Genomic DNA, 26,329 nt, shown 5'->3' on the forward strand with positions numbered 1-26,329 from the left:
TTCTTACAGGCCTAGGAAAGGTTAATAGCAATTTCTAACTACAGAAGTATCCGCCCCTGAAGAAAAAAAAACTACAAGAGGATTAATTTCGAATCTATTATCTGAGAGATAGTTATGGTTTTTCTTCCAACATTATTTTTTATTAATTTCCTAAAATGCAAGGAGAACAAGGATGACAACATCCATAAAAGCGAAGCACTGAAACGGTAGAAAAAACGGACATTAACACTTGTATAGTGACAGAACTGAATCAGCAGAATATAAATGTATAAAAAATGAAGCAAAATTGTAAGTAAATTTGTTGAAAAACTGCTTGATACAGGATAATTTTTATGGACATACTTACATTTTCAGGACTTGATTATAGAGTTGCATCGCTTATAACATTATACTTTGTTGTCCCAGGATTCAATATACCAAAAATCAGATCAATCGGATGATTAGATCACATGAAATTTGTTGTTAAAAAAGTAAAAAATCAACATGTTTAAAATGGACGTACGGACATTCTGGTAATGATTGTAGAGTTGCTACGCTTTCTAAATCGTACCTAACTTCTAAAGGAATCACCATGCAAAGTTTGAAATCGATAGGACAATTCTAACATGCCTAAATTAACGAAAAAAGCTATCCGTTACGGACGGACGTACGGACGGACCGACCCTGATTATAGAAAAGCTTCGCTTTTAAAAATTGTTTGTTAATGTTAAGGGAATGTCTTGGATTTGCTCCTGATGCTGATTTACATATCTACAGAGTCTTCACAAACAATCAGGTCAACTTGCCATTTTTTTTGTGCTGATTCCTGTTGGTTTTAAGCACTTTAGGTTTGGCCAATCTCTTAGTTTGGTGAATGTGGATATTAACAACATTTTAATGTTTTTGCTCTCTTTTTCAGTAACCAAGTCACCATTAGGGTCGGTCCGTCCGTCCGTAACGGATAGCTTTCTCGTTAATTTAGGCATGTTAGAATTGTCCTATCGATTTCAAATTTTACATGGTGACTCCTTTAGTAGTTTGGTACGATTTAGAAAGCTTAGCAACTCTATAATTATTACCAAAATGTCCGTACGTCCATTTTAAACATGTTGATTGTATTACTTTTTTAACAACAAATTTTTATGTGATCTAATCACAAGATTGATCTAATTTTTGGTATATTGATTCCTGGGACAACACAGTATAATGTTATAAGCGAAGCAACTCTATAATCAAGTCTTAAAAATGTAAGTATGTCCATAAACATTAAACAAATTTTTAAACAAATTTACTTACAATTTTGCTTCGACTCTTATACATTTGATATGATATGATATGATATTTAATCCTGTGCAACTGCGCGCCTCTTGCACGGCAGCTTGCAGGCCTACATGACCATTTGCACCAACATTTATATTCTTATTATTAAGTTCTGACACTATATAAGTGTTAACGTCCGTTTGTCCTACCGTTTCAGTGCTTCGCTTTTATGGATGTTGTCATCCTTTTTTTTTAGATAGATCTGACCATTTAAAGTTTTCCTATAGTTTGCTCAATGCTCTTGCTCATAGTCACTCTCTCCACAATTATTCTCTGTCTTCCTTAAGTTTTCTTGGCGTTGAGTCTGTCTCCACCCTTTAGCTTAACTCTTATCTCCACCTCCCAATGTTTTTCACTAATATATTTCTTTCTTTAAAGTAAGTCTTATGATATTACATGTTTGTTCAGACTTATTTGTTGGCTAAAACTTTGGGGACTTTTATTAAATATATTTTGTTGAGAATAACCAGCAGTGTCAAGTCTTTTCATCGAAAAGGGGTAATGGTGTTTATCATGATTGGGGATGTACTTCGTCCATTGTCTTATCCCTTAAAATTGATGAGGTATTTTTTTATATTATTTCTTTATAAAAGTTACGTAATTCATTCACTACATACTGTCCTTTTTGCCAACCAATAAATCAATTTTATATATGCTTCACTTCTTCACTGGAATACCATTAATGTTCAGGTGAGTTACACATCCTGGTTCCTGGACGCCTTCAACTATGCCATCATGAAGAAGATCCATGTTCTGAACCTGAGTATCGGGGGTCCGGATTTCATGGACCAACCTTTTGTTGACAAAGTGTGGGAGCTCACTGCCAATAATATCATTATGGTTTCTGCCATTGGTAAGATTACTTGGATCATGGAAAGAAAACGAAGTAGCGGGTTTGGTCGTAATTTCACAGTAGATTTTTTCCTATTTCTAGCCCCTGTGGAGGATCAAACCCTGCGGAGCAATCGTTAACATTTACCTAACCTAAAATAACCTATCAAAAGCTATTGTGGAATTCGTCTGAACCCGCTACTGCATTTTATTTTCATGATCCGATTTCTTTAATAATAAAAAACAAATGACAATATTCATTAAAACCTGTGCTCAGATACTAAAAGTAAAGCAAAGGAAGGAGTGATTATCATTGTGAAATTTTTTATATATATTAAGCATTACGTGACACAATTTTTGGGGAAAAAAGGAACATGCAAATGCTCAAGGTTAATCTTCTAGTCTATCTTTGAAATCTTTAAGAAATATTGGACGATTTTATTTTCATCATAGGAAATGATGGACCGCTGTATGGAACCTTAAACAACCCTGCTGACCAAATGGACGTGATCGGGGTGGGTGGCATCAACTTTGAGGACCAGATTGCCAAGTTTTCCAGCCGTGGCATGACCACCTGGGAGCTGCCGGCAGGATATGGCAGACTGAAGCCGGATATTGTAACCTATGGGAGCTCGGTCAGAGGCTCTAATCTTAAGAGGGGATGTAGGTAAGAAAATTATTTATTTTTATATTTAAACCATTGCGTTTTTCTAACAAATGATACTTACCTAAACAAATATGATTTGAATTTTTAACATTTTTGATTTTACAAGATTTTATAATTTTATCCGAGTGTCTGTCACTAAAAGATTGTTAACAGTACACACCAAAATGTTTTTTATACAATAAACTGTTCCTATTTAGTATAACTAGCGGCTTCGCCCCTAGCCTCTAGGGGCTTTGCCCCAAGAGGTTTGATCAAACCAATTTTTCGTGTAAAAGAAAAAGTAAAAAAAAATTGGGGGGGGGGGTTTCATTTTTTGGGGGGGTAGGGGGTGTCCCACCCCCCAAAAAAATAGTTATAAACCTTCCCGGGACATATGAAAAGCTACCCTGTTAAGGAGAACCCGATTGGTTCAGCGGTTAGCGAGATCCTTCGCTACAAACAAACAGACAGACATCGTTCTACTTTGTATTATAGATATATTGTTGTGGTTTCGCTACCTATAAACAGAATTGCCTAATACGAATTATTTTTATTAGTAGCGGAGCTACTCTATAATTCACTTTGTCCGTCAGTCCGTCAGTCCGTCCGTCCGTCAGTCCGTAACGCTATGGGGGAAATGGGATTTACTCAGCCCCTATAAAAGATAGAAAGCTGAAATTTTATGACAACATTCCCATCATTAAGGAGCACAATTAACTATAAAACATCAATGGCGGTCGGACGGCTTTTTAGCAGGTTTTAGGCTATTTTTTTATTTTCCACATTTTTCCTCATATCTTTGGTGTTTATGGTCCGATTTTCAAAATTTTTCAGTTATAGATATCAAAATTAAATTTTCCGTCGTTTAGAGACCCAACAATGACGGTAAGACTGCCTTTTTGCAGGTTTTTGGCTATTTTTATATTTTTTACATTTTCCCCCGTATCTTTGGTGTTTATGGTCCGATTTTCAAACTTTTTTCAGTTAAAGATATCAAAATTAAATTTCCCATCGTTTGAAGAAAACAACAATGACGGTCAGACTGCCTTTTTGCAGGTTTATAGCTATTTTTATATTTTTTACATTTTCCCCCATATCTTTGGTGTTTATGGACCGATTTTCAAAATTTTTTCAGTTAAATATATAAAAATTAAATTTCCGGTCAATTGAAGAAATCAACAATGACGGTCAGACTGCCTTTTTGCAGGTTTTTGGCTATTTTTATTTTTTACATTTTCCCCCATATCTTTGGTGTTTATTAATCGATTTTCAAAATTTTTTCAGTTAAAGATATCAAAATTAAATTTCCCGTCGTTTGAAAAAAAAAACAACAATGACCGTCAGTCCCATTCACGAAATTTTGTGCTTCGCTACTTATGGATGTTGTCATCCTTGTTTTTATTATAGCTATATCCTTTTTAATCCAACATGGTTGTAACAATAGTCATACTTACAATCAATATTTACTTATAAAAGCAAGCCGTCCTATATATCTTAATGAACATTCTTGTACTTTTTTTTCGTTTAGGTCGTTGTCAGGTACAAGTGTAGCAAGTCCAGTGGTTGCTGGAGCAGTCAGCCTTCTGTACAGTGGGGTCTTTCATAGGGGCAGTGTTATCAATCCCGGCAGTATGAAACAGGTTACAATTACATCTATCAATGGATTAATTTTTTGTAGAATTTTTTTGTCATTGTCTGGCTTAGTTTAACACTTTGTATTAGTTTGCTCATAATTTTCCCGCCTTTTTAAATTACTCAATTTATCCCGCCATTTTTTCAGGCGTTGTTAGCATCTGCAAGAAGATTGCCTGGAGTAGGAATGTTTGAGCAGGGCGCCGGAAAATTGGATTTACTAAAAGCCTACCAGACTCTTACTACTTATACTCCACAGGTAACAACAAAGGTTTTTTAAATAGCGCATTTTTTCTTGGGTTGATTTCTCATGGGAGGGTTGGGGTACGGTTATAAACTTCCAAGACCTATTAGAAAAGCTACATTATAAAGAATAAATTTTGTTACTGCAATTAATTTCTTTTTTAGGCATCCCTTTCTCCGCCCTACCTGGACACAACAGAATGTCAATATTTCTGGCCCTACTGTACCCAGCCCCTTTATTATTCTGCCCTTCCAACAATACTCAATGTTACCATCTTAAATGGTAAGTTTTTCTTACATTTTTGTGTAGGATATTATTGTTAAGAGAAGGGACATCTCTGATTTAATTAAGCTATACAGTACAACTACAAATTAAGCAATCGCCTAAATAATTTTAAGTAACCAAAGGCAGAAATATACATAAGAAAACATCTTATAGTCATTTATCCTATTTAAGAGAAATTTTTAATAGAAATCTGGAATCAAAGGAGTAACAAGAAAACTTTTAGGAGTATCTAGCTAGCTAGCACCTATTTATACCTGATCTTTTCATGTTTATATTTTAGGAATGGGAGTAACAGGAAAACTCGTAGGTGTACCCACGTGGCACCCATACACACCCCATCATGGTGACTATCTCAATGTTTCAGGAACAACATGTATACCTACCTACCTTACTTTGACCTAGATAATAAAAAGCGACAGCTTTCTGCGGATATTGAAATAAAGAATTATAAGATCAATTCCAATTCCAAGGGACCGTACCAACAATACTGATATAAATTTTGATATTTCATTTTATTCGTGGAAAATTGTTATTATTTGATACGATACATGATATTTTAGTATGGGTCAGAACCGGTTTTAATCCAGAGGTATTAAGCGGGTTCGAAGCCATAATTAACTGAAAGTTTGGTGAGATATTAGCGTATCTTAGCCATATTCATATTTTTTTTCATTTTCAAATGTTCTAGCCAAGATTTTTAATAATTTCATAGGAATAAATACATTGTTTGTGTCTGTTAGTGAGTTATTCTGGAGAGATATGGCCGTGGTCTGGTTGGTTGGCTGTGCACATAGTTGTCAGGCAGGAGGCACAGCAGTTTGAAGGCATTGCGCAAGGTACATTAATTTATATTTGTATTTCCTTCTTTATTTTTGTTCAATACATCTAGTTAAAATAAGTACCTATTGTATCCTATTATATAAGGACAAGGTAGTAAATTTTTTTTTGTTTAAAGCATAGGGATTCGTTGACTACTGAACCGATTGAGTTCTACATTTGAGGGAAGCTGCACACATGTCCAGGGATGGTTTTAGGCTATTTTATTTTTAGATTCATTTAGGTCTTGGTATGGTTTTACGCTATTTTTTGATGTCTTGTATCTACTATATAATATAGCATTCATTAGGTATAGGGATGGGAATCCGTCGAATTTTTGGGCCGGATTCGGATTCCGGATTCTGAAGGAATCCGTCAAAAAAAGTGACGGATTCTTGCGGATTCCGGATTCTTAATTTTGGCGGATTCCGGATTCGGATTCCGGATTCTAGCAGTATTTTAAAAGGCCGTCCGTCACAGAGGGATAGCTTTTTTCGTTAATTTATCACTATGTTACTTGGTTGAAGCCTTGATTTGTTTAAAGAGTTGACTTCCAGCATAACTAAAACATTTACATCACATTAGTAAATTTAAAAATTTAAGTGCTACGTATGTCCTAAAAATGTGCTTGGTATTTTCTAACCTATTTAAATTAAATTTAGCCTACCAATTTAGAATCCGGAATCCGCTATAAAAAACGGATTCCGGATCCGGATTCGGATTCCAAAATTGGCCGAAAATTGGGCGGATTCCGGATTCCGGATTCGGATTCCGGATCCGGATTCCCATCACTAATTAGGTATATAAATTTTGTTGTTCTTCAATGGAGATAGAAGACATTTTCATACCATTAACCTATAGTTTAATTTTAGGTCACTTGTCATTGACGATTGAATCTCCACGTAGTCCCGAGGACGACCCCGCTGAGTTTACCTCCTCCATTACTCTACCAATCAGGTATGTTGTTATATTATATTTTCCCTCCCTTCCACCCTCTGGAGGGGTTGGGAGGGGGGAGGGGTGTTAGTAGCGTAGGTACTCATTACAATTAAGGTTTATTAGTCACAGTAAGACAGAGTAGGTTAGAAATTTGGTATAGTCTCTTTCGTGACAACGCCTCTTAAGGGGCGTTTCGTCGTATATTCAGTAGCTTTTGCTATGTTATTTTAGGTTATGTTAAATTAGGTTAGGTGATTGTCCTGCAGGGTTAGAGCCCCCGCAATGGCTATAAATAGGGGAAAAGCTAATGTGAAAATACCACGAAACGCCCCATAAGAGGCGTTGTCACGGAAAGCACTACACCCGAAAAAATACTCTAATATACTAATTTAAAAATTGTTTAAGTATCTAGACTAGAGTGGATTGTATAGGCATGTTTTTAAGTTAAACGCAAAAATGAATGTTTCTGCCCTCTGTACGAAAAAAGTTTATTTGTATTTTATTGATAATACATGCAAAAAATAACCTCTGGCTTTTAGACAACGTTTAAAATGCTGTTAACTTATAATATATATACTAACAACGATAGTTACATATCGACCATAATTGGCATTGTTAAGTCTTTATTAAATCGACAAAATTCATATGATCCTTTTTTTAAGGGTGAAAATAATTCCAACGCCACCCCGACACAGAAGATTATTATGGGACCAATACCACAACCTCAGATACCCACCGGGTTATTTTCCAAGGTTGGTAGATTTTGTGTTCCGTGCTATTTTACCAGTCTAGGAACTTGGAAGTAATTCATGCTTAGAAGAGAGAGAGGGAACATTGGACTGTAAATTATTCTGGTTTTAGAACGTTATCTTATTATTTGGCTCAAAAACTGTGGGTACTTTTATTGTGTTTTGATTGGTTGGTTCCAAACTAGTAGTCCAAACTTTTCAACTAATAATTTAATCTGCAAAAAGGGTAATTTGTTTATCATCATTGGAGATTTATATCAATTTATCCATAATTCTCTTATACCTGACTGCATAGTAAACGTAGAATTGCAACTATTTTCCCAAAAATCTATTATGAGGGCAAGATTAGGTTAAGATAAGATAGTAAAGAGGGAAAAGTAGGTTGCGGGTAACATCCGTAAAGGTGTGTGTTTTAAGGCTTAAAAACAGTAGTAAAACGATAATATTCACTAAAAATGTGTTTTCCAAAAAAATAAAAAAAATAATCTAATGCTTCGCCAATGTCAAACTGACATTAATAACAAAATTGACAATTATAAAAAAATTATTGGAAAGAGTTTCAAAAATTACAAATAATGCCAATTACTTCAAAGATATTAATTTTTTAAAACATTATTTTTTTGTCCATGGTAATTCTGTGTATTATATGTTAAAAATTATTTTTTTTTGTCAGCTTGACATTAGCAAAGCTTTCGGTGAATTTTTCAGGTTTTTATGAAAAATTTTCAGGTATCGTTAACTTAAAATCTTTTTTTTGTCTGTAGTTCTTTTCAATAAGGAATACACATATTTAGTAAATATTATCATTATACTACTGTTTTTAAGCCCTAAAACAAACACCTTTACAGATTTTACCCGCAGCCTACTTTTCCCTTTATTCTATTAAGTAGAGATTAGCCCAAAGATGCAGTGGTTATTCAACCGCATAGATTAGGGCCCCTGCAGGGTTCAATTTAATGCAATTCTGTTTGGGTCAAATGGAATCGCACTCTATGTAGATCCACTAAATTACTACTTAGTGGGTTGACTTGAATTCTATATTTTCCAGAGGACTAATGCAGAGGTATATTGGTATTTTAAGCCTTATTAATAGAAGAATAACACTTTATCTCTACAATATTGTCCAAGTAATGAGGTACACCGTTTTGTAGATCATGGCATACCGTCTATGTATGTGGAAAATGTCTATGTATGTGGAAAATGAATAAGATATTTTTTCGTTCGGCTGAAGTTTAGTTCCATGAAAAAAATACCTTCCTAAGTATGTATCAATTGATCTAAAAAGGTTTGGAACTGTATACCTAAAGTCATTCACCCAGCGAATAAGATAATTTTGGTATAAAACTTTGAGTACCAGTGTTTACAGTCCAATATCCCTTTCCTTCATGTATCTTTCTCAAGATTATAGATTTGTTTCTCTGATATATATTTTCATAGAGTGAATACAGATTTGGTATTCAAACATTTTTTTTTATTTTAGAGATAACTTGAAGATGAAGAATGACCCATTAGATTGGAATGGTGATCACTTGCACACAAACTTCAGGGGACTCTATCAAAATCTAAGGTACTTTTTAATGCCAATTATAATCTCGTGAAGGTTTTTAACAAAATTATTACGGGAAAAACCAAGACTTTGTAAGAAAAAAGTTCTAAAAAAAGAAAATTAACAGGATGAATATAATATGTTTGAGGTCTGTGACAATTTAGTTTGAAGTACCAACATATAATATCGATTATAGATTATCGTCCTTGAAATCAACAAATTTCAAATCAATAAGACGATTCTTTTACCTAACTCTGCGGTGCTGCTCTGTACCCAATATATTAAAACAAGGGAGGGTTTCTATGCTCGACTAGGCACTTTGAGGCAGGCCGCCACATTAAAAACGAAATAACCTGATATTAGAAATACATTTTTTTAGATCTGAAGGATTTTACGTGGAGGTGATGGGAGAACCAATAACATGCCTAAATATGTCAAGGTATAAATTTTTACACACTTTGCTTTTTTAACTTATATTATATAGGTATATTAAAGTATATTAAATTCAGAAAAAATCAATGGATATTATAAATATCTCGAGTGAATTACGGACATACCATAGTTGTAAATATCCCTTCCTCTATATGAATACTCTAGCGGATACGCCCCCTAGAGGCCTCTAGGGGCATTGGAGGTATGGGGTAAGTAACCCCCCCCCCCATTTTCAATATAAAAATGGTAGGTATAGGTTTTTTTTTATTGTAGGGGCGATTTCTCTTCGGAGGGTGGTGTGGCTTTATCCTCTCCCAAAATGGTTTTAAACCTTTTTACAGGGCCTTTGGAAAGCTATATTGTGAAGGAGAACCCTGTCGATCGGTACTGACAGACACACAAACATCTTTTTACTTTATTATAAGGATTTACAAATATTAAGGTATGGAACCCTAATCCTTATTGATCCAGAAGAGGAATTTTTCCCAGAAGAAATCACGAAATTAAAAAGAGATATTGAGGTAAGATTTTTAACATTCCTAGGCTCGGCAGCTGTAAAAGTAGAAAGTAGCACTTTTTTATATTTTTATCAGCATTATAGTCAAATCCGCATAAACATAAGTATTCTTTTAACAGTCTCGAAAGTCTTTTTATTACCGTTCTCCTTGATCTTATCTCTTATTTATTTTTCTTCTGTTTTCTTTATCTACATCTACAGGGTGCGCCACATAAATCCGGACTTTTTTTAAACGACCATAGCGCCAAAACTACTTGATTAATCAGGACGTTTGACCCCACTATAAAAAGCTTAGGTAATGACCTTGTTGCCCATGAAAATCTTTGGACAATGGAGGACGTGTACGCCGAGCTGGCCGCGCATATGTTCAACAAGGCAGATTCGAATTGCGCAGATAAATTACTGTGGATTTATGACTTGGGCCTACTAAATCTGACCTCAGCCCATCTGTAGGTGAGATGGACTAATGAAACTTGCTGGAGATACTATCAGATACCTAGTGAAAACACTAGAAAAGACTAGAGTTCTCTATCCCAGCTGACTTTTGTGTAGTACTCCGACAAAGTGGATCGTAGTAGATTTTAAGATGTCAAAAACGTCAAAAATCTTGAAAATTTCTCGGTTCTTGACTTCAGGGGCCCATATGGAACCTTGAAACTTGTTTTAGACTATGTATTGCGCTGATAACCCTATCTTAATCTTCGTGCCATTTTTAAAAAGGTATAAAACGTTGTTCTAGCTTAACTGTGGCCCAAATGAGAGCTGACGTGTCAAAGGGTAGCTTTAAAGATGGGTTAATTTGAATCCTGCTGTTACTCATTCCTTAAGGAGATGTTGCCTCCCAGCAGCCCCGATCTTAATCCAATGGACTTTTGGGCCTGGAGCGCCATTAAAGCATGAACCAATAGACGCGCCCATACCAAAAAGACCTCTCTCATTGCTCCTATCATGGAGAACTTTACCTGCTTGAACAGGGACATGTTGACCAGGGTCGGCGGGCGGTTCAGGGGGCGGGTAGAGGCGGTGATTGAGGCTGGCGGCGATTTTATTAAATAATCTAATAGTCATATACCTAGGTTGCTTCCCAGTTTTTAAAATTCAATAAGATCTTAAAAATTGACGATTTTATGTTTATTTGTTTAAAAATAAGAAAAAGTCCGGATTTATGTGGCGCACCCTGTATATGTTTTATAGGTCCTTTTCTTCCTCTAATTAATTTCCCCTTAATACCAACATCTCAAAAATCAGCCGCCGGGGTACTGTAAAGCACTTTATATGCCTTTTGACAAAAGGGTATATAGTTTTTACTCTTTCCTCCAGATCAACTTTTAAATGCTTTTCATTTCCATGACCACAAGGACCTCTAAAACAATGGTCTGTAAAAGTTATTTTAAAATTTGGCATATCACAACCAATTTTCATTTGATTCCTCTTGATTTTAGTTATTATTTTCCCATTAATACCAATACTTCGAAAATCATACACCCAATGCTGTAGCATATTACAGCCAATTTTTATAGAATTCTTCCTGATTGTAGGACGGTCTCTCGTTGGTTGTGATAGGTGACTGGTACAACACAACTGTTATGAAGAAGGTCAGGTTCTTTGACGAGAACACGCGGCTCTGGTGGGTACCTGACACCGGTGGGGCTAATATCCCGGCTCTTAATGATCTTTTAGGTAATCAGATTTGTTTATAGCTTTTGATTCTTTCTCTATAAGTTAGGCATGTTATTTTTTTTATAAGAAGCTTCAGGGATAAAGGATATTGTCCTGGAATTTGGGCATTAGGACTTACGCAACTTTTCTTATTTTAGCCAATTTTAAAGACTTATAGTCTTCTAGTGCAAAGTGAGTTAAAAAAACAAAAACATGATAGTCATGAAATTATTGAGACAAAAAATGTCTTATAAGGCTAAATTCATCTACATTCTACAACCCTTTTCTCACCCAATAATTAAACGCTACAAAATGCAGAATTTTGTACATGAGAATATGAGAGAGGAAAGAATAATTTACTTTTTATTGTCACATCAATGTGTCCTAAATTGTTATTAAGAAAAATGTTCTAAACATGTTTAGGGGGGGGGGGGTAAGTTCTGACACTTTTGCTTAAAGTGATTATAGGCTTTGTCTTTGGAGTGAGAGGATATATTATTTCACAAAAAAGTTTCTTCTTGGGATGTAGTTTTCCTATTTAAAATTTTTTTTTGATTTGGCCTCCAGGTTGTCTCTGGACAGGTAAAATAGAAAGAATTAAAAAAAAAAGAGTTATAAGTCAAATTGTAAAATAAAATATGCATCTTTTTGAATGTTATTTACATATTTGAAGATAAAAGATGCATATTTTGTTTTATTAACTCGAACTCTTCAAAAAAAAAATTTTTCATCTTTACCTGTCCAGAGACAACCTGGATGCCTACAGCATATGAACCTGGAGGCCAAAGACGTCATTGTCCTCTCCCTTCCTAATAATTTTGTACGTTTCAGGTGGTTGGGGTATTGCTTTTGGAGACTCAGTTTTGGAGGGAGATTTTTCTTTGGGAAATCATGACACAGTATTTAGGTAAATTATAATAATATTTGTACCTTTGAGAAAACAACAATTGGGAATAGTCCCTTTCGTGGCAACGCCCCTGAAGGGGCGATTCGTCGTATTTTGAAAATGGCTTTTTACAGGTTAGGTTAGGTTATATTGGGTTAGGTGATTGCCCCACAGGGTTTAGGCAATTAGCCCCGCAGGATTAGAGCCCACCGCAGAGGCTAGAAATAGGAGAAAAGCTACTCTGAAAAATACGAAGAATCCCCTTAAGGTGCGTTGCCACGAAAGGGACAATACCCAAACAATTCAAGCGAAATATTTTATAATTGTTTGGTCATTTAGATCTACAAGACACTTATCTTAAAAAAAACTTTTGTTACCTTATTATTTTAAATTGGAAATTTTTCAAGTTTGACTGAAAAAGTGATGATTTAGATTTTTAGTCGTTTAATGTCATTTTTTGTTACATAAAATATAGTAATTGGATGTCTTTAATTCCCGTAATTTTTTTTGTGAAAAATAACAAAGGACTGATCCAGTAGGAAGCATTTTTACACCGACCTTCAGTTGTCAAGACCTTTGACTTTAGATAAACCTACATACATCGTACTTCTCTTTACAAATAGAGATTCAATAAAATTTGATTTTCTTGTAATTCTCATAATAAATTATTAATGTATTTAATTAAAAATCTTTTATAATTAAGAGCACTTTTTTGATTCATTAAACGTTAATTCAATTAAAATCGTATAAATAAAAAGATATGATTTGACGCAAATTTAATGAACGCTCATTCATAAAAGGAGTAAAGATCATTAGCAACTTATTCATTAATTACATTTATAAGGAGTTGGAAAATCTTCGTCTGTTTGTTTATGACTTTAAGTTAAGTTACAGTATATTCTGTATTGGAAAGCCCCGCATGGTTAGTATTAGGTTAAGACCCCCATTACAGAGGTTAGGCAACTTCCATTCCTTATTTTAAATTTATCTAATAAATTAAGGAGAGTCAGGGGGGGGGGGGTGTAAGTGCTCGACAGGTAATTTATGAGAAAGCACAAAATAAACGTCTTGCCATTTTATTAAAAGTCTTATTGAAATCTAAATGATTTATACATGTTTTAGTTCTGGAACAAGTTTAGTAAGATTTCCTCCTGATGGTATTATAGTCAGCATAGACTTGATGGTAAGTTTAGTTACATAATTTTACACTAGGTGTCATTTGATGTTTTTATAAATCAGATTTGGTAACAACACAGATTTTTAAGAAATCATTTTTCTGTTTTAGGATAGGATCAAATAAAGTAGTAAGGTTTGTTGTCTGAAACTTAATATTTCAATAACTTATTGAACTTCTTAGGTTCTCCGTTTAAGGGAAGCTTCGTGTAGGCTCCGGGTGGTTTTAGGCTATTTTTTGTCCCTCTAAATGAAGACCCTCTAGAGGCTAGGGGCGCAGGAACTAGTATTGAAATAAAGTGCAAATAATATACGATGAAATCAAGGAGATCAAATACTTTTTGGGAAAAAAACCACGGGATCAATATCCTATATTAGGATTATATCCTTCTAAATATTTAGGATCAAGGGGATCAAATACTTGGTGCAACAGGACCACGGGATCAATATCTTTTATTATGATTATATCAATCTAAATATTTAGGATCAAGGGGATCAAATACTTGGTGCAACAGGACCACGGGATCAATATCTTTTATTATGATTATATCAATCTAAATATTTAGGATCAAGGGGACCAAATACTTTGTGCAACAGGACCACGGGACCAATATCTTATATAAGGATTTTATCAATCTAAATATTTAGGATCAAGGGGATCAAATACTTGGTGGAACAGGACCACGTGATCAATATCCTATATTAGGATTATATCAAACCAAAGCTCATGGTGAGAAATTTATTTTTATATAATAGAATTATATTTGAGTAGGTATATATTATTTCTATCATTGTATTTTTCTTTCTTGTGTATGTGTGTTTGTGTGTTCTACTTATGGACTAAATAACAGTAAACATGGCGGTTGCTTTAATGGGGTATAACGTCACGTGGATATGTGAAAAATCGGCGGCCAAACTGCCGCTCCCACCGAATTTTTTTTTCACGTTTTCTTGCGAAATTAGGGTAAAGCGGGGCGATCTCGGTTTTGAGGTGAAGTCGGTATTTTTTTGACCACCTTCATTAAATGACATTTTTCTCCATGTTCTAATCGACTGACAGAAAAAAACATAAAATCAAATTTGTTTCTTATTAAATTGCCTACAAAAAAGTGAGATGAATTTTTAGGGTACTTTTAAAGTCTTAAAGTCGGACGACAAAAAAAATTTTTCTCGATTTTTTTGCTTCGGTCGGAAAAACGTCAAGTTGGACAAAAACTGGTAAGAGCTAGAGCTTGGACGTATTCAGGGGACTTATTAAGAATCTAATAGGCTATCCATTTCCGTTTAAAACTTTAAAAAAGCTTGTATAGTTTTTTCTTAAATCGACTAAAAGTGAAGCGGGGCGAATTCGGTTTTTTCACTTTTTATATTAACTTTTTCAATTTTATATAAAAAGTGAAATTTTCGAGAGAAAAAAGTCAAATTTCTCGTACTTAGAAAAAATTTATTTTTTTTTGTAGAAAAAATTGTCCGAGCTTCATAATTTTTTTTGTGAATGCTCTTTATTACATTTTAGCAACTTTAACCTTTAGGGCATGCTGTAATTAAATCAATATGTCATAGGTTTTTTGAAGCTGGAAAATCAACCACAGATTTTGCCAAACTTTTCTCTTTTTTTCAACTTGATTTTTTTAGGAAATTTTGCTAATAGAACTAAATTTTTTTTTGCCAAATCTATTCAAAATTGCCTGAATTTTAAGGATCAGGCCTTTAAAGTCATAAAAAGTTATTTTTTCTAGTAGGGTAAGGGGGGGGGAAGTTTCGGTAAGGGGCTATTCTCGGTAATTTCGACCTACCTTCATTAAATGACCTTTTTCTCCATGTTCCTTTCAAATGACAGAAAAAAACATAAAAGCAAATTTGTTCCTTATTAAATTGCCTACAAAAAAGTATAAAATGAATTTTTTGTGAGATGAATATTAAGGGTACTTATTGGGTCTCAAAGTCGGACGAAAAAATTTTTTTTTCCAAAAATTTTTTAGTAGGTGTGTAAAGATCGACCTACACAAAAATTGGTAAGACCTAGAGCTGATCTGAAAAACTTTTTGAACTAGAAATTGCCCGCTTTTTCCAAATCCGTTGAGAGCTTTAAAATCGGGTTAATATTTTTTTCAAAAATGACCAAAGTTGGCGCCGGGGGAAAAATCGGTAATTTCAAAAGAAATTAAAATTCAACTTTTAAGGTCATGTTTTCATGTTTTCTTTTGTCAAATCTATTATTCCATATGGACTTTTTAAGAATTAGGCCTAAAAATGAATAGAACAGATAAAAAACAAAAAAAAAATTAATTTTATTTTTTGAATCAAAATTTTGCGAGGAAAAAATCAAAATTTCTGGTCCTTTGAAAAAAAAATATTTTTGACATAGGAGGAATAGTCCGATCTTTATGAATTTTTTTGTGGTTAAATTATACTAATAATGATTTATTACGCTTGTTTGGTCGTTTGGCCTTTTTTCATCGATTTTTTTAAGGTTAAAATGTAGTCAAGATTTTTTGCAAAGATGACACTTTTGCTTCAAATTCAATTTTTGAGGTCAATTTTTAATCAATTTTCATGTTTTTTGGGCTAAATCTATAGTTCAATGTGAGCTTTTTTAGGATCAGGCCTAAAAAGTAATAAAATACGTTTTTTTCTTATATTAATTTTAAGTTTTAAAAAAAAAATTTTTCGAAAAAAAAATCGAAAATTCGCATCTTTCAAAAAATTCATTTTTAACATAGAAGGAATAGTCCGATCATTATGAAACTTTTTGTGGATAATCCCTATAACCTATACTAATTATGATTATTTATGTTCGACTGGCCGTTTGGCCGTTTTTCATTGATTTTTTTTAGGTTGAAAAAAATTACTGATATTTCCCCCGGTGGTGGGGAAATATCGGTAACTTTTTTGCGGTCAATTTCGGCCAACTTCTAAAAGTCCTAGGATAATGTCCTTTTAGGACCTGATAGTCCTTTCCGTAAGCTTTCTACTGGTCTTGGTTTCATTTGAAAATATTAATATTTACCCCATTTTTTTTAAAAAAAAACCGGAAAAAAACCGAAATTTCCCCCCCCTTACCCTAGTATTTTTATGTTTTTTATCAAAAAAATTTTCGAAAAAAAAAGTCACATTTCGCGTACTTCGGAAAAATTATTTTTTTTGGTAGAAAAAATTGACCTATCTGAATACATTTTTTTGTGCATACTCTTTATTACATTTAGCAACTTTTACCTTTTGGGCATGCTGTAATAAAATCAATACGTCATCGATTTTTCGAAGCTTGAAAATGCCCTACCGACTTCGCCTCAAGGCGGGGCAAAGTCGGTGCCGTTTTAGAGATCAATTTTGACAAACTTCCCAAAGTCCTAGGTTTACGTCCTTTTAGGACCTGATCGACTTTTCCGAGATCTTTCTGCTGGTCTTGGTCCCATTTAAAAAAAATAATTTTTACGATTTGCAGGTTCAAAAAACCGAAAAATACACCGAGTTCGCCCCGCTTTACCCTAGACAATTTTGAATCATTTGAGACAAACTTTTTTTTTTTTTTAATTTTCCGACATTTTCTCCTGACACTTTTTTTTTGTAGAGTTGGGACATGTTTCTAATATTAAAATCCAACAATCACAAGTGTCCAGAGAAAATAAAAGGTCAACTTTATTAGAAAATAATAAGTTGGTCTAAAATGATTCAAATTTTTGAAATTTAGCGAGAAAAAGCAAAAGCAATTTGGCGGGATATACCGTTTTTCGGCGGCAGCGGCGGATTTGCCGCCGTTTTTTCACAGTTCTACATTGTACCATTTTAGTGCAACTGAGTTCTACTCCTATTTTAAAGTCTTAAAACACACACCGAAAGCTACCGCTCCCTTTTTAGATTTTCTGAGAATAAAATTGCTCCATTTTTTTATCAAAGAGTTTAAACTAGAATTTAAATATAGCAAAAAAGTAAACAAGATTTGAATTTTTATTGTAATGGTTAACAAAGGCTTTGCTTTAGTCTAAAGTACATTAATTAATCAAACTACACTTAAAGTTATTTCTCGCATCGTACTATAAACGACTTTCCGCGGATATAGAAAGTACAATTATGAGATTAAAACTAGTTTTTTTAGCCCCGAGGTGCCGAAGGCACTGGCTAAAAAAACTGGTTTTAATCTTATGATTGTACATTTCTATATTCGTAGAAAGCTGGATATAATACGATGCTAGACATAGTTTTTTCGTATGGATGAGAACCGGTTCCTATCCACCGGATTCGATTGAATACGAGAAAAACTATTCTAAACACTGTTTGTTATTATTAGGTAGTTTTTTTAGTGCCGCTTCTGTATAACTAAGGCTTTTGTCTAACCTCAAGGGGCTCTAACCCTCCGAGGTTACCCAGTACCCAATGACAATAGAACCTGATTTTAAATTGGGTGGGGGGGGGGGGAGGGGTAGGTTTTATTAACGTCCATAATTGTTCGTATTCAGGGAGATCAGGACGAATAGTTGCTTACGGGGACAGCAATTGTCTGGATAATGCTCATCAAACCAAGGTAAGAATTAGGAGACGTGAGCTATCCACTTGGTTCATAGTAGTTTGTCCGCAAAAAGAACATCAGAGTAGGGTACGGATTTTGGTGCTTTCCATAATAGTTCCAGTTGAGCATTGGAACCCCCTGCCCACCCTATTTTATAACAAATTGAAAATAAAAGGGAGGGGAGGGGGTAATTCCATTCCTATGTCTAACCCCTGCGTGGTCAGGTCAAGCAGGTGTGTTTGATGCAGGTTTGCCCGGGGACTTCTTCTCCATCTCCCCGGATAGGACCACTCCGGAAACGCTTGCGTGGCTACACAGTATTTAAATTTATTTTTAAAATAAGGGGAAGGGTTTCATTGCTCAACTGGCACTTTAAGGGATACCGCCATCCAATAGTTTGCAGTCCTGAATTTTAACATTTTATAAATAGAATTATGTAAGGAGTTGTTTGAAAATCGATATAAGTATAAATTGTACCTAAGTCTTTAAGATGTTAATTACATAAAAAAAAACTAAATTTTCCTATTCGCCAAAATTATTCATCATCATCAGGCGCATCTCTCTTTTTGACTGTTGAGTCCAGAGAATACGGACACACAGTGGTCTAAGGCCGGACATTTCGCAAAAAATCAACATTGGAATTCCTCAAAATTAATAATTTATTTTGAAAATATATACCCTATCTCATATAAAACCGAAGAGTTTTTGTCTTTTCAACTACTGGTTGATGAATTATGAACTTTGAAACATGAAGGTTCAGGATTATTTTCACGTCATGAATTTTACCTTTTGAATTTTCACCATCTTTGGAAAAAATATTTTTTTTCAGTGTTGCATTGATACAATGAAGTTTCTTCACCTATTTATATTCATAATATTACATGATATATTAGGAAACTGGGGTTTTAGATTTATTTTTTACTTTTTTCATCAATTTTATAGTTGTTTTTAAAAAAATTTTATGTCATTTCCTAAATATTTTTGCCAAAAAATTTGGCAATAATTTTCAGTTTTTTAAGTTTTTGACCAAAAACCGGGCCCCGTAACATACCAAACCATATATTATTCTTAATATACAGGTATAATGTTATAGTTTGATGTTTAGTTTAGGTTGTTACGGGGCCCGGTTTATTTCAAATTTTAACTTTAACTTTATAGGGTAAACTCTAAAATTGCAATAGATGAAAAAAATTATTTTTTTTATTCTTTGTTAATTTTAATCTTAAATGCATTTTAACTTATTTCTTCTCAATAACATAATATCATTAATGTTTAAATTTGTGTGTTTGTTATGTAAGATATCTAAAACAGATTTTCGAACAATAATTTGATTTTTGTTAAACTAGTAGGTATAATATCAATAAAAAATGTCTTGTTACATTTATCAATTCAAGGGTCAATGCAATGCCCATACTCTATAAGTAACTGCCTAACAAAGCTGCAGCCTTTTTTAACGTCTCTAGTATGATTACGTTTTACACAAAATAAAAACTAGCAAACGCATTACCCTTTATGCTATAGCCTCGGGTTCCAGCTAGACTAATGGATATAGAATATACGTGGATATTATGACAGGGGAAAAATTGTTGTCAATTTAGCTTGCTAACATGTTACTCGTTTATTGGCTAGTTCATTTATCGAGTAGGAGATGGGATGCGATAAATGAAGTGGATTAGGGGGTCATGTCATTTTAGTCCGCTGAGAGTTTCCCTTGCTAACATGGAACTCGTTTATTTGCCAGTTCATTTATCGAGTAGGAGATGGGATGGGGTAAAGGAGGGGGATGGGGGTATAGTTATTTCAGTTTGCTGCGAGTTTTTTTGAGATCATAAAAATCTGGTGTAACATTCAAGTAATAGTATATCCAATGCTAGACTAAAACCATCTGAAAATTTTACTTTCGTCAAAGATATGGCATCTAAGGAACAAAGCCTCAGACTTTTCACTCATCGAATTTAATCATTTTCCTTCCCATTTAAGTACTAATGAATGAGTAATCTAAAGGGATTAGACAATGGATATTTGATTAATAATGATGAACAAAATTATCCCTTTTATTATTGGTAAAAAAATTTGGACACTTCTAGTTTGAAACCAACCAATCAATTTCAATAATAAGTTTTTGGGCCAACAAACAAGATAACGTGTTTATAAAATTTTGGGTACCAGTTTAATTTACGGTCGTATGTCCCCTTTCTCGTTGCAATTGCATGCTGTATAAAATTTTTTTTTGGAGCCAAAAATATTATCTTCAAGTAACATATCCCTGTGTATTTATTTCGTGATAAGAAGCAACGACTTGGGTTACCACAAAAACAACATTTTTAGATAAATTCCTTTCCAATAAAATAATTTTTGCCAGTAACCTATCCTTGTTTTTTATTACTAGATTACATTAAGTATTATTAATTATCTAAGAGAAAATAACTTCGTAAAATAAGGGTGAAGAAACTTCAATTAGTTGTATCAAATGTATGTTGTACAAAGTTTGGTTATAGATCATTTACCTTTATATAATCATTTCTACAGTAATAATTATTCATGCTTCAAGGTTTTTAAATGTTTTTTTGCTTTAAAACATCGAATTTAGGCTCTCTAGGACTTAAGAAAAAATTCTAAAAATATGAAATTTTAGCTAAGTTTCAAAGTATTTTCTAGGCCAGTTGGCTTTTGTTTTTCTTCTCTAGATGCATATACGAGTTGTATTGGGTAATAATAAGGCGCACACTTTTTATTTTGAACGATTCTATCAAATACAAGCTGAGAAAATTGACTTTCAGTAGAGGTAGGTGAAATGTCCACCAAAAGGCCAAAATAGACCACTGTGGGACACCTTGTTCCTCCATGAATTTCTTTTTTTGGCAAGTGCTTCAGCTTCTCCCCATGTTAATTCCAAATCAAAGAGGTCCTTTTCAGTGCTCCGCCTCCAGGTCCTTTTTGGTTGTCCCCGTTTACGTTTACCAGTGGTGGGGTTCCATTTTAAGCACTTTTTTGGAAACCTATTTTGTTCCATTCTGAGCACATGTCCTAGCCACCTTAGTCTTTTATATTTCACTTCTGCTTCAATACTATTGCACTTCGTCTTAGCATGTAGCTCAATGTTTGATATTTTGTTTGGCCAGAATATTTTGCAAATTCTTCTTAGGCAGCTATTGTGAAATGCATTAAGTTGATTTGTTTCGGTTTTCACAGTTCTCCAGCATTCAGCTCCATAAAGAAGAACTGATTTCACATTACTGTTGTAAAGTCTGATTTTTGTTTTCAGAGCAAGTTTCTTTGAATTCCAAACGTTGTGTAGACTGTTGAAAGCAACCCTAGCCTTATCAATCCTGGTCTTAATATCAGCTTTTGAGCCATTTTCGCTGCTGATAACACTCCCCAGATAGGTGAATTTGTTGCTTTGTTTCAATTGTTCACCATTTATTGTTATATTTTGATCAGGGTTTGTAGGTATATTCATAATTTCGGTCTTCTTGACATTGACAAAGAGCCCGACTTGTCCTGCATATTTGACTAGTCTATCTGTTTTAGCTTGTAGATGTTTGATTGTTTCTGAAATCAGTGCCAGGTCATCAGCAAAGTCCAGATCCTCTAGGTGTCCTAGTATGCCCAGCTGGAGACCACGTTTTTTGTCCTCTGTGGTTTTCTTCATCACCCAGTCAATGACCAATATAAATAGAATAGGTGATAAAATGCATCCCTGTCTAACTCCAGTGCTTATTCTAAAGAAATCAGATGTCTTATTGTTTCCAACTGAAACACAGGCTTGGAAGTTGTCATAGAATTTAGTTATCATAATTATCATCTTTTCAGGTATACCACAACTTCTTAGTATTTTCCAAAGTGTTTGTCTGTGTATGGAGTCAAAGGCCTTAGAGAAATCAACAAAATTTACATGGAGTGGCTTGTTAAATTCAACACATTGTTCAATAACCGTCCTAAGGGTGAAAATTTGGTCAACACAGCCCTTTCCAGCACGGAATCCAGCTTGTTCTTCTCTTAGTTTATTGTCAATTTTCTCATCAATTCTGTTTAAAATAACTTTACATAGGACCTTGCTTGGGATAGAAAGCAGCATAATTCCTCTCCAATTATCACAATTGTTCAAATCTCCCTTCTTAGGTAGTTTTATGATTATACCTTTAGACCAGTCCGTTGGTATCTTTTCTTGCCTCCAAATTTTATCAAAGAGATCAGTTAGAGTCCTAGCAGAAAGATCTATGTCTGCCTTAAGCATTTCGGCAGTTATCAAGTCAGGTCCTGGTGCTTTGTCATTCTTTAGACTATGTATAGCAGCTTTAACTTCTTGAATAGTTGGTGGTCGTGTGTCTATGTCTATTTCATGTCCTGGTTCTGGTTCAGCAGTAATTTCTGGTTCAGGTCTGTTCAACACTTCTTCAAAATGTGATTTCCACCTTTCAGCAACTTCTTTTTCTGTAGTGAGTAATTTACCATCTTTAGCCCTGATAGTTTCACCACTCTTTTTGCTATATTTGCCACTTAATTGCTTGGTTATGTTGTATACTGTTTTCATGTTACCAAAGTCAGCTGCTCTTTGGGCCTTTTCAGCCAGATTGTCAATGTAATCTCTCTTGTCTTTCCTTGTGCACTTTTTGACTTCTTTGTCTTTAGCAGTATATTGAGCTTTTAAATTGCTCATGTCAGCCAAATGTTGAGCATTATGGATTATGTTTTTGAGCTTCTTTCTCTCTTCTATTTTGATCCATGTTTCTTCAGAGATCCAGTCCTTTTTCTCTGGTTTCTTGTGTCCAAGGATTTCCTTAGCAGTAGATTGAAAGTTTTCTTTAATTGAAGTCCATGTGATCTCAGTCTCGTCATTTAGGTCCTCTAAGACTTGAAATCTATTTCTGAGTTTTAAGACAAATTCATTCTTTATCACAGGGTCCTTTAATCTTGAAGAATCATATTGTCTACCAATCTCACTCTTTTTATCATGGCCAGTACGCTTCAGCTTTAATTTAATCTTACTGACAACTAGTTCATGGTCACTAAATATGTCGGCTCCTCTGTAACTCCTACAGTCTTGCATTGACTTGACCCATTTTCTATTGATCATAATGTGGTCAATCATGTTTCTTGTTTGTCCATCAGGCGTTGTCCAGGTATATTTGTGAATGTTTTTGTGTTGGAATAGTGTACCTCCTACAACCATATCATTATTTAAACAGAATTCAATTAAAAGTTCTCCATTTTCATTTCTTGTACCTATACCAAAGTGTCCCATTGCGTTCTCCACTCCAGTCCTGTCAGTTCCTACTTTAGCATTCATATCTCCAAGAACTAGGCACATGTCATGTTTGGGTACTGAGTTTCTGATTGATTGCAGTTGATCATAAAACTCTTGTTTTACTTCTCCATCTTTGTCATTTGTTGGGGCGTAGCATTGGATAATAGTCAACTTGCAATGCCTTGATTGGAATCTAGCCTTAATTATTCTGTCTGATATAGGTTTCCAGTCTATTAGTGAATTGACATGTCGTTTTTGAATAATTATAGCAACACCATACATATGTTGGCTTTCATGACCAGAATAAAGTATTAGGTGGCCCTCTTTGGTTGTAGTTTGTCCTTGTCCTGTCCATCTACATTCCGCAATTCCAAGTATTCCAATATTGTAACTTGTCATTTCTTTAACTACTTGGGCTGTTTTAGTTGACTCATACATTGTTCTAACATTCCAGGTTCCTATCTTACAGCTTTGCTTAGAACTTATTGGTCCTGTCATCAAGTTGATAGCTTCCTTTCGGATTTGACCATCATCTTTCATATTCTCAGTAAACTGAGCATCAGTTCCAACAGTTCTTGTTTCATGTACACCTCTGGCTGTGTGAAAGCCATAAGTGTTTGAGGTTCTGTGGGTGTTTTCGCTAACTGTGGGGATTTTTACAGGTAGGATAGTTAGTCCTACGCAAACCTTCCATATCCCTGGAAGGAAGGGTGACTGGTAAGGGGAGGGACGTCAATATCCCCCAGTACTTCAAGAAGTACCTCCTGCCCAACGCCAAAATTATTATAAGAATTAAAATAAGAATTTTCATTATTCTTAAAGTTAAAATTTTTATTTTAAATTAATCTTTATAATTGAGCCTCAGTTATCAATAGCGAATCTTCTAAATAATCCTTTAGCCTGTTAGATTGTAGATTTATTTTGGCTTCTTTTGTAGATCATAGGTTTCTGAGATTATGTATCAAGATTCTAAAGACCAATAAGCAGTAGATACTCTTCAACTTACTTTGTATGCCAAGTTTGACAGTTTTTTTATACTTACTACAAGCTTCGCTACTTATGGCTGCTATCATCCTTATTAAATTCAAATTAAATTTAATTTTCCACAATTACGGAGAATGATTTTAATCAAATATATTTTCTTTAGGTATAAAAATTGGAAATATTAATCTTGAAGGATTATATAATTTTAACTCGATATTAAATTAATTCTTTACCGATATTTTCAAAGGGACCTTTTGACAAGAATCATACCTAGGAGGCGCCACATTAATTGCTAACAACAATATAAATAAAAAAAATTAAAAATGCATAATTGAAAATATGCATTTATTGCAGTTATCAATTTTGTAAACACTCAAGAATAAAAAATCACACGAAACGGTGGCGAACGGAATGATCATTTATAGAGCAGCTGCATTAAAAAATGATTAAAAAGGGATTTTAGCAGATTAAAAATTGTTATTTAATGCTCTTAATATTTTCTGAATTGATAAACGTAAGAAACACAAATATATAAAAACAAGGATGACAACATCCATAAAAGCGAAGCACTGAAATGGTAGGACAAACGGACACTAACACTTGTATAGTGTCAGAACTGAATAATCAGAATATAAAATGTATAAATGTCGAAGCAAAATTGTAAGTAAAATTGTTGAAAAACTGCTTGATACAGAATAATGTTTATGGACATACTTACATACATTTTTAGGACTTGATTATAGAGTTGCTTCGCTTATAATATTGTACTTTGTTGTCCCGGGAATCAGTATACCAAAAATCAGATCAATCGCATTATTATATCACATAAAAATTTGTTTTAAAAAAAGTAAAAAAATCAACATGTTTAAAATGGACGTACGGACATTCTGGTAATGATTATAGAGTTGCTACGCTATCTAAATCGTACCTAACTACTACAGGAATTACCATGCAAAGTTTGAAATCAATAGGACAATTCTAACATGCCTAAATTAGCGAAAAAAGCTATCCGTTACGGACGGACGGACCGACCCTAATTATAGAAAAGCTTCGCTTTTAAAAATAGTTATCTCTTTATCCTTAAAACCATCCTTTAATCAAGTCTCTAATCAGTTTTTCACTCTTTTCAAAGACAGCTATTTTTCCGCGTTTTTCCTTAAAGTTGTGTGTTAGCTTTTATTTAAATGCGCTTATTTTATGAAGTTAGGTTGTTTATAATTATGAACATTTCATATACATACATTTGGTCAAAATTAAGAACAGTTTGACTTAATAAGCGCATTTGACAAAACGCTGACACACAACTTTACAGAATATACGCGGAAAAATATGTCCTTTATTTAAAGGGGGGGGGTAAAATGTGGTGACTCGTGCCACGACATACCAGCAATTTTATTTTGGATGCTACTCCCTTAGTTTTAGAGATAATTGGATAAAATCTTTTGGGCTGGGTCAGTAATTACCCCAACTAGAGGTATCTTTCAAAAAAAACGGCGGCGGGACCGCCGCTCCCGCCGCCCGCCGCCGTTTTCCGCCGCCACCAAAATTTTTTTTTTTTTGCATTTCTCGCCGAATTAGGCAATTTGGAATCATTTGAGACCATGTTATTTTTTTCAAAAATTTTTCCCCTTACAAGCAACCCTGCGGGGGAACTTAGTCATTTTTTTCAAATTCTCGTATATCAAGGTATATCTTAAATACAGTACTTCTCCTGTGATTTTGAAGATATTGAAACAAAATCTTTTTAGGTTGGTAAGTAAAAAATATTTGAATTAAGAAAACGGCGGCGGGACCGCCGCTCCGCCGTCCGCCGCCGTTTTACGCCGCCAACAAAAAATTTTTTTTTTTTGCATTTCTCGCCGAATTAGGCAATTTGGAATCATTTGAGACCATGTTATTTTTTTCAAAAATTTTTCCCCTTACAAGCATATCAGTA

The 26,329-nt window shown here is 34.1% G+C and overlaps 1 protein-coding gene across 10 annotated transcripts in view; it reads left to right on the forward strand.

Moving 5' to 3' along the window:
• Positions 1-26,329, forward strand: part of S1P (membrane-bound transcription factor site-1 protease) — a 43,191-nt gene that overhangs the window by 6,130 nt on the left and 10,732 nt on the right. For all 10 annotated transcript variants that reach the window (XR_013880001.1, XM_080162006.1, XM_080162009.1 and 7 more), the window contains 18 exons: positions 712-775; positions 1,990-2,152; positions 2,584-2,797; positions 4,305-4,416; positions 4,557-4,667; positions 4,817-4,934; positions 5,218-5,299; positions 5,676-5,773; positions 6,626-6,710; positions 7,355-7,444; positions 8,922-9,008; positions 9,367-9,426; positions 9,862-9,940; positions 11,475-11,616; positions 12,427-12,502; positions 13,604-13,664; positions 14,303-14,384; positions 18,112-18,176. Coding sequence is in view for 9 of the 10 variants with exons in the window: in XM_080162006.1 (XP_080018132.1) it covers positions 712-775; positions 1,990-2,152; positions 2,584-2,797; positions 4,305-4,416; positions 4,557-4,667; positions 4,817-4,934; positions 5,218-5,299; positions 5,676-5,773; positions 6,626-6,710; positions 7,355-7,444; positions 8,922-9,008; positions 9,367-9,426; positions 9,862-9,940; positions 11,475-11,616; positions 12,427-12,502; positions 13,604-13,664; positions 14,303-14,384; positions 18,112-18,176 (1,789 nt within the window). In the remaining variant the exon portion in view is untranslated. The remainder of the gene's footprint in view (positions 1-711; positions 776-1,989; positions 2,153-2,583; positions 2,798-4,304; positions 4,417-4,556; positions 4,668-4,816; positions 4,935-5,217; positions 5,300-5,675; positions 5,774-6,625; positions 6,711-7,354; positions 7,445-8,921; positions 9,009-9,366; positions 9,427-9,861; positions 9,941-11,474; positions 11,617-12,426; positions 12,503-13,603; positions 13,665-14,302; positions 14,385-18,111; positions 18,177-26,329) is intronic.

The sequence above is a fragment of the Acartia tonsa genome, chromosome 5, assembly GCF_053477335.1.
Source record: "Acartia tonsa isolate MP-2025a chromosome 5, ASM5347733v1, whole genome shotgun sequence".
Taxonomy (NCBI): domain Eukaryota; kingdom Metazoa; phylum Arthropoda; class Copepoda; order Calanoida; family Acartiidae; genus Acartia; species Acartia tonsa.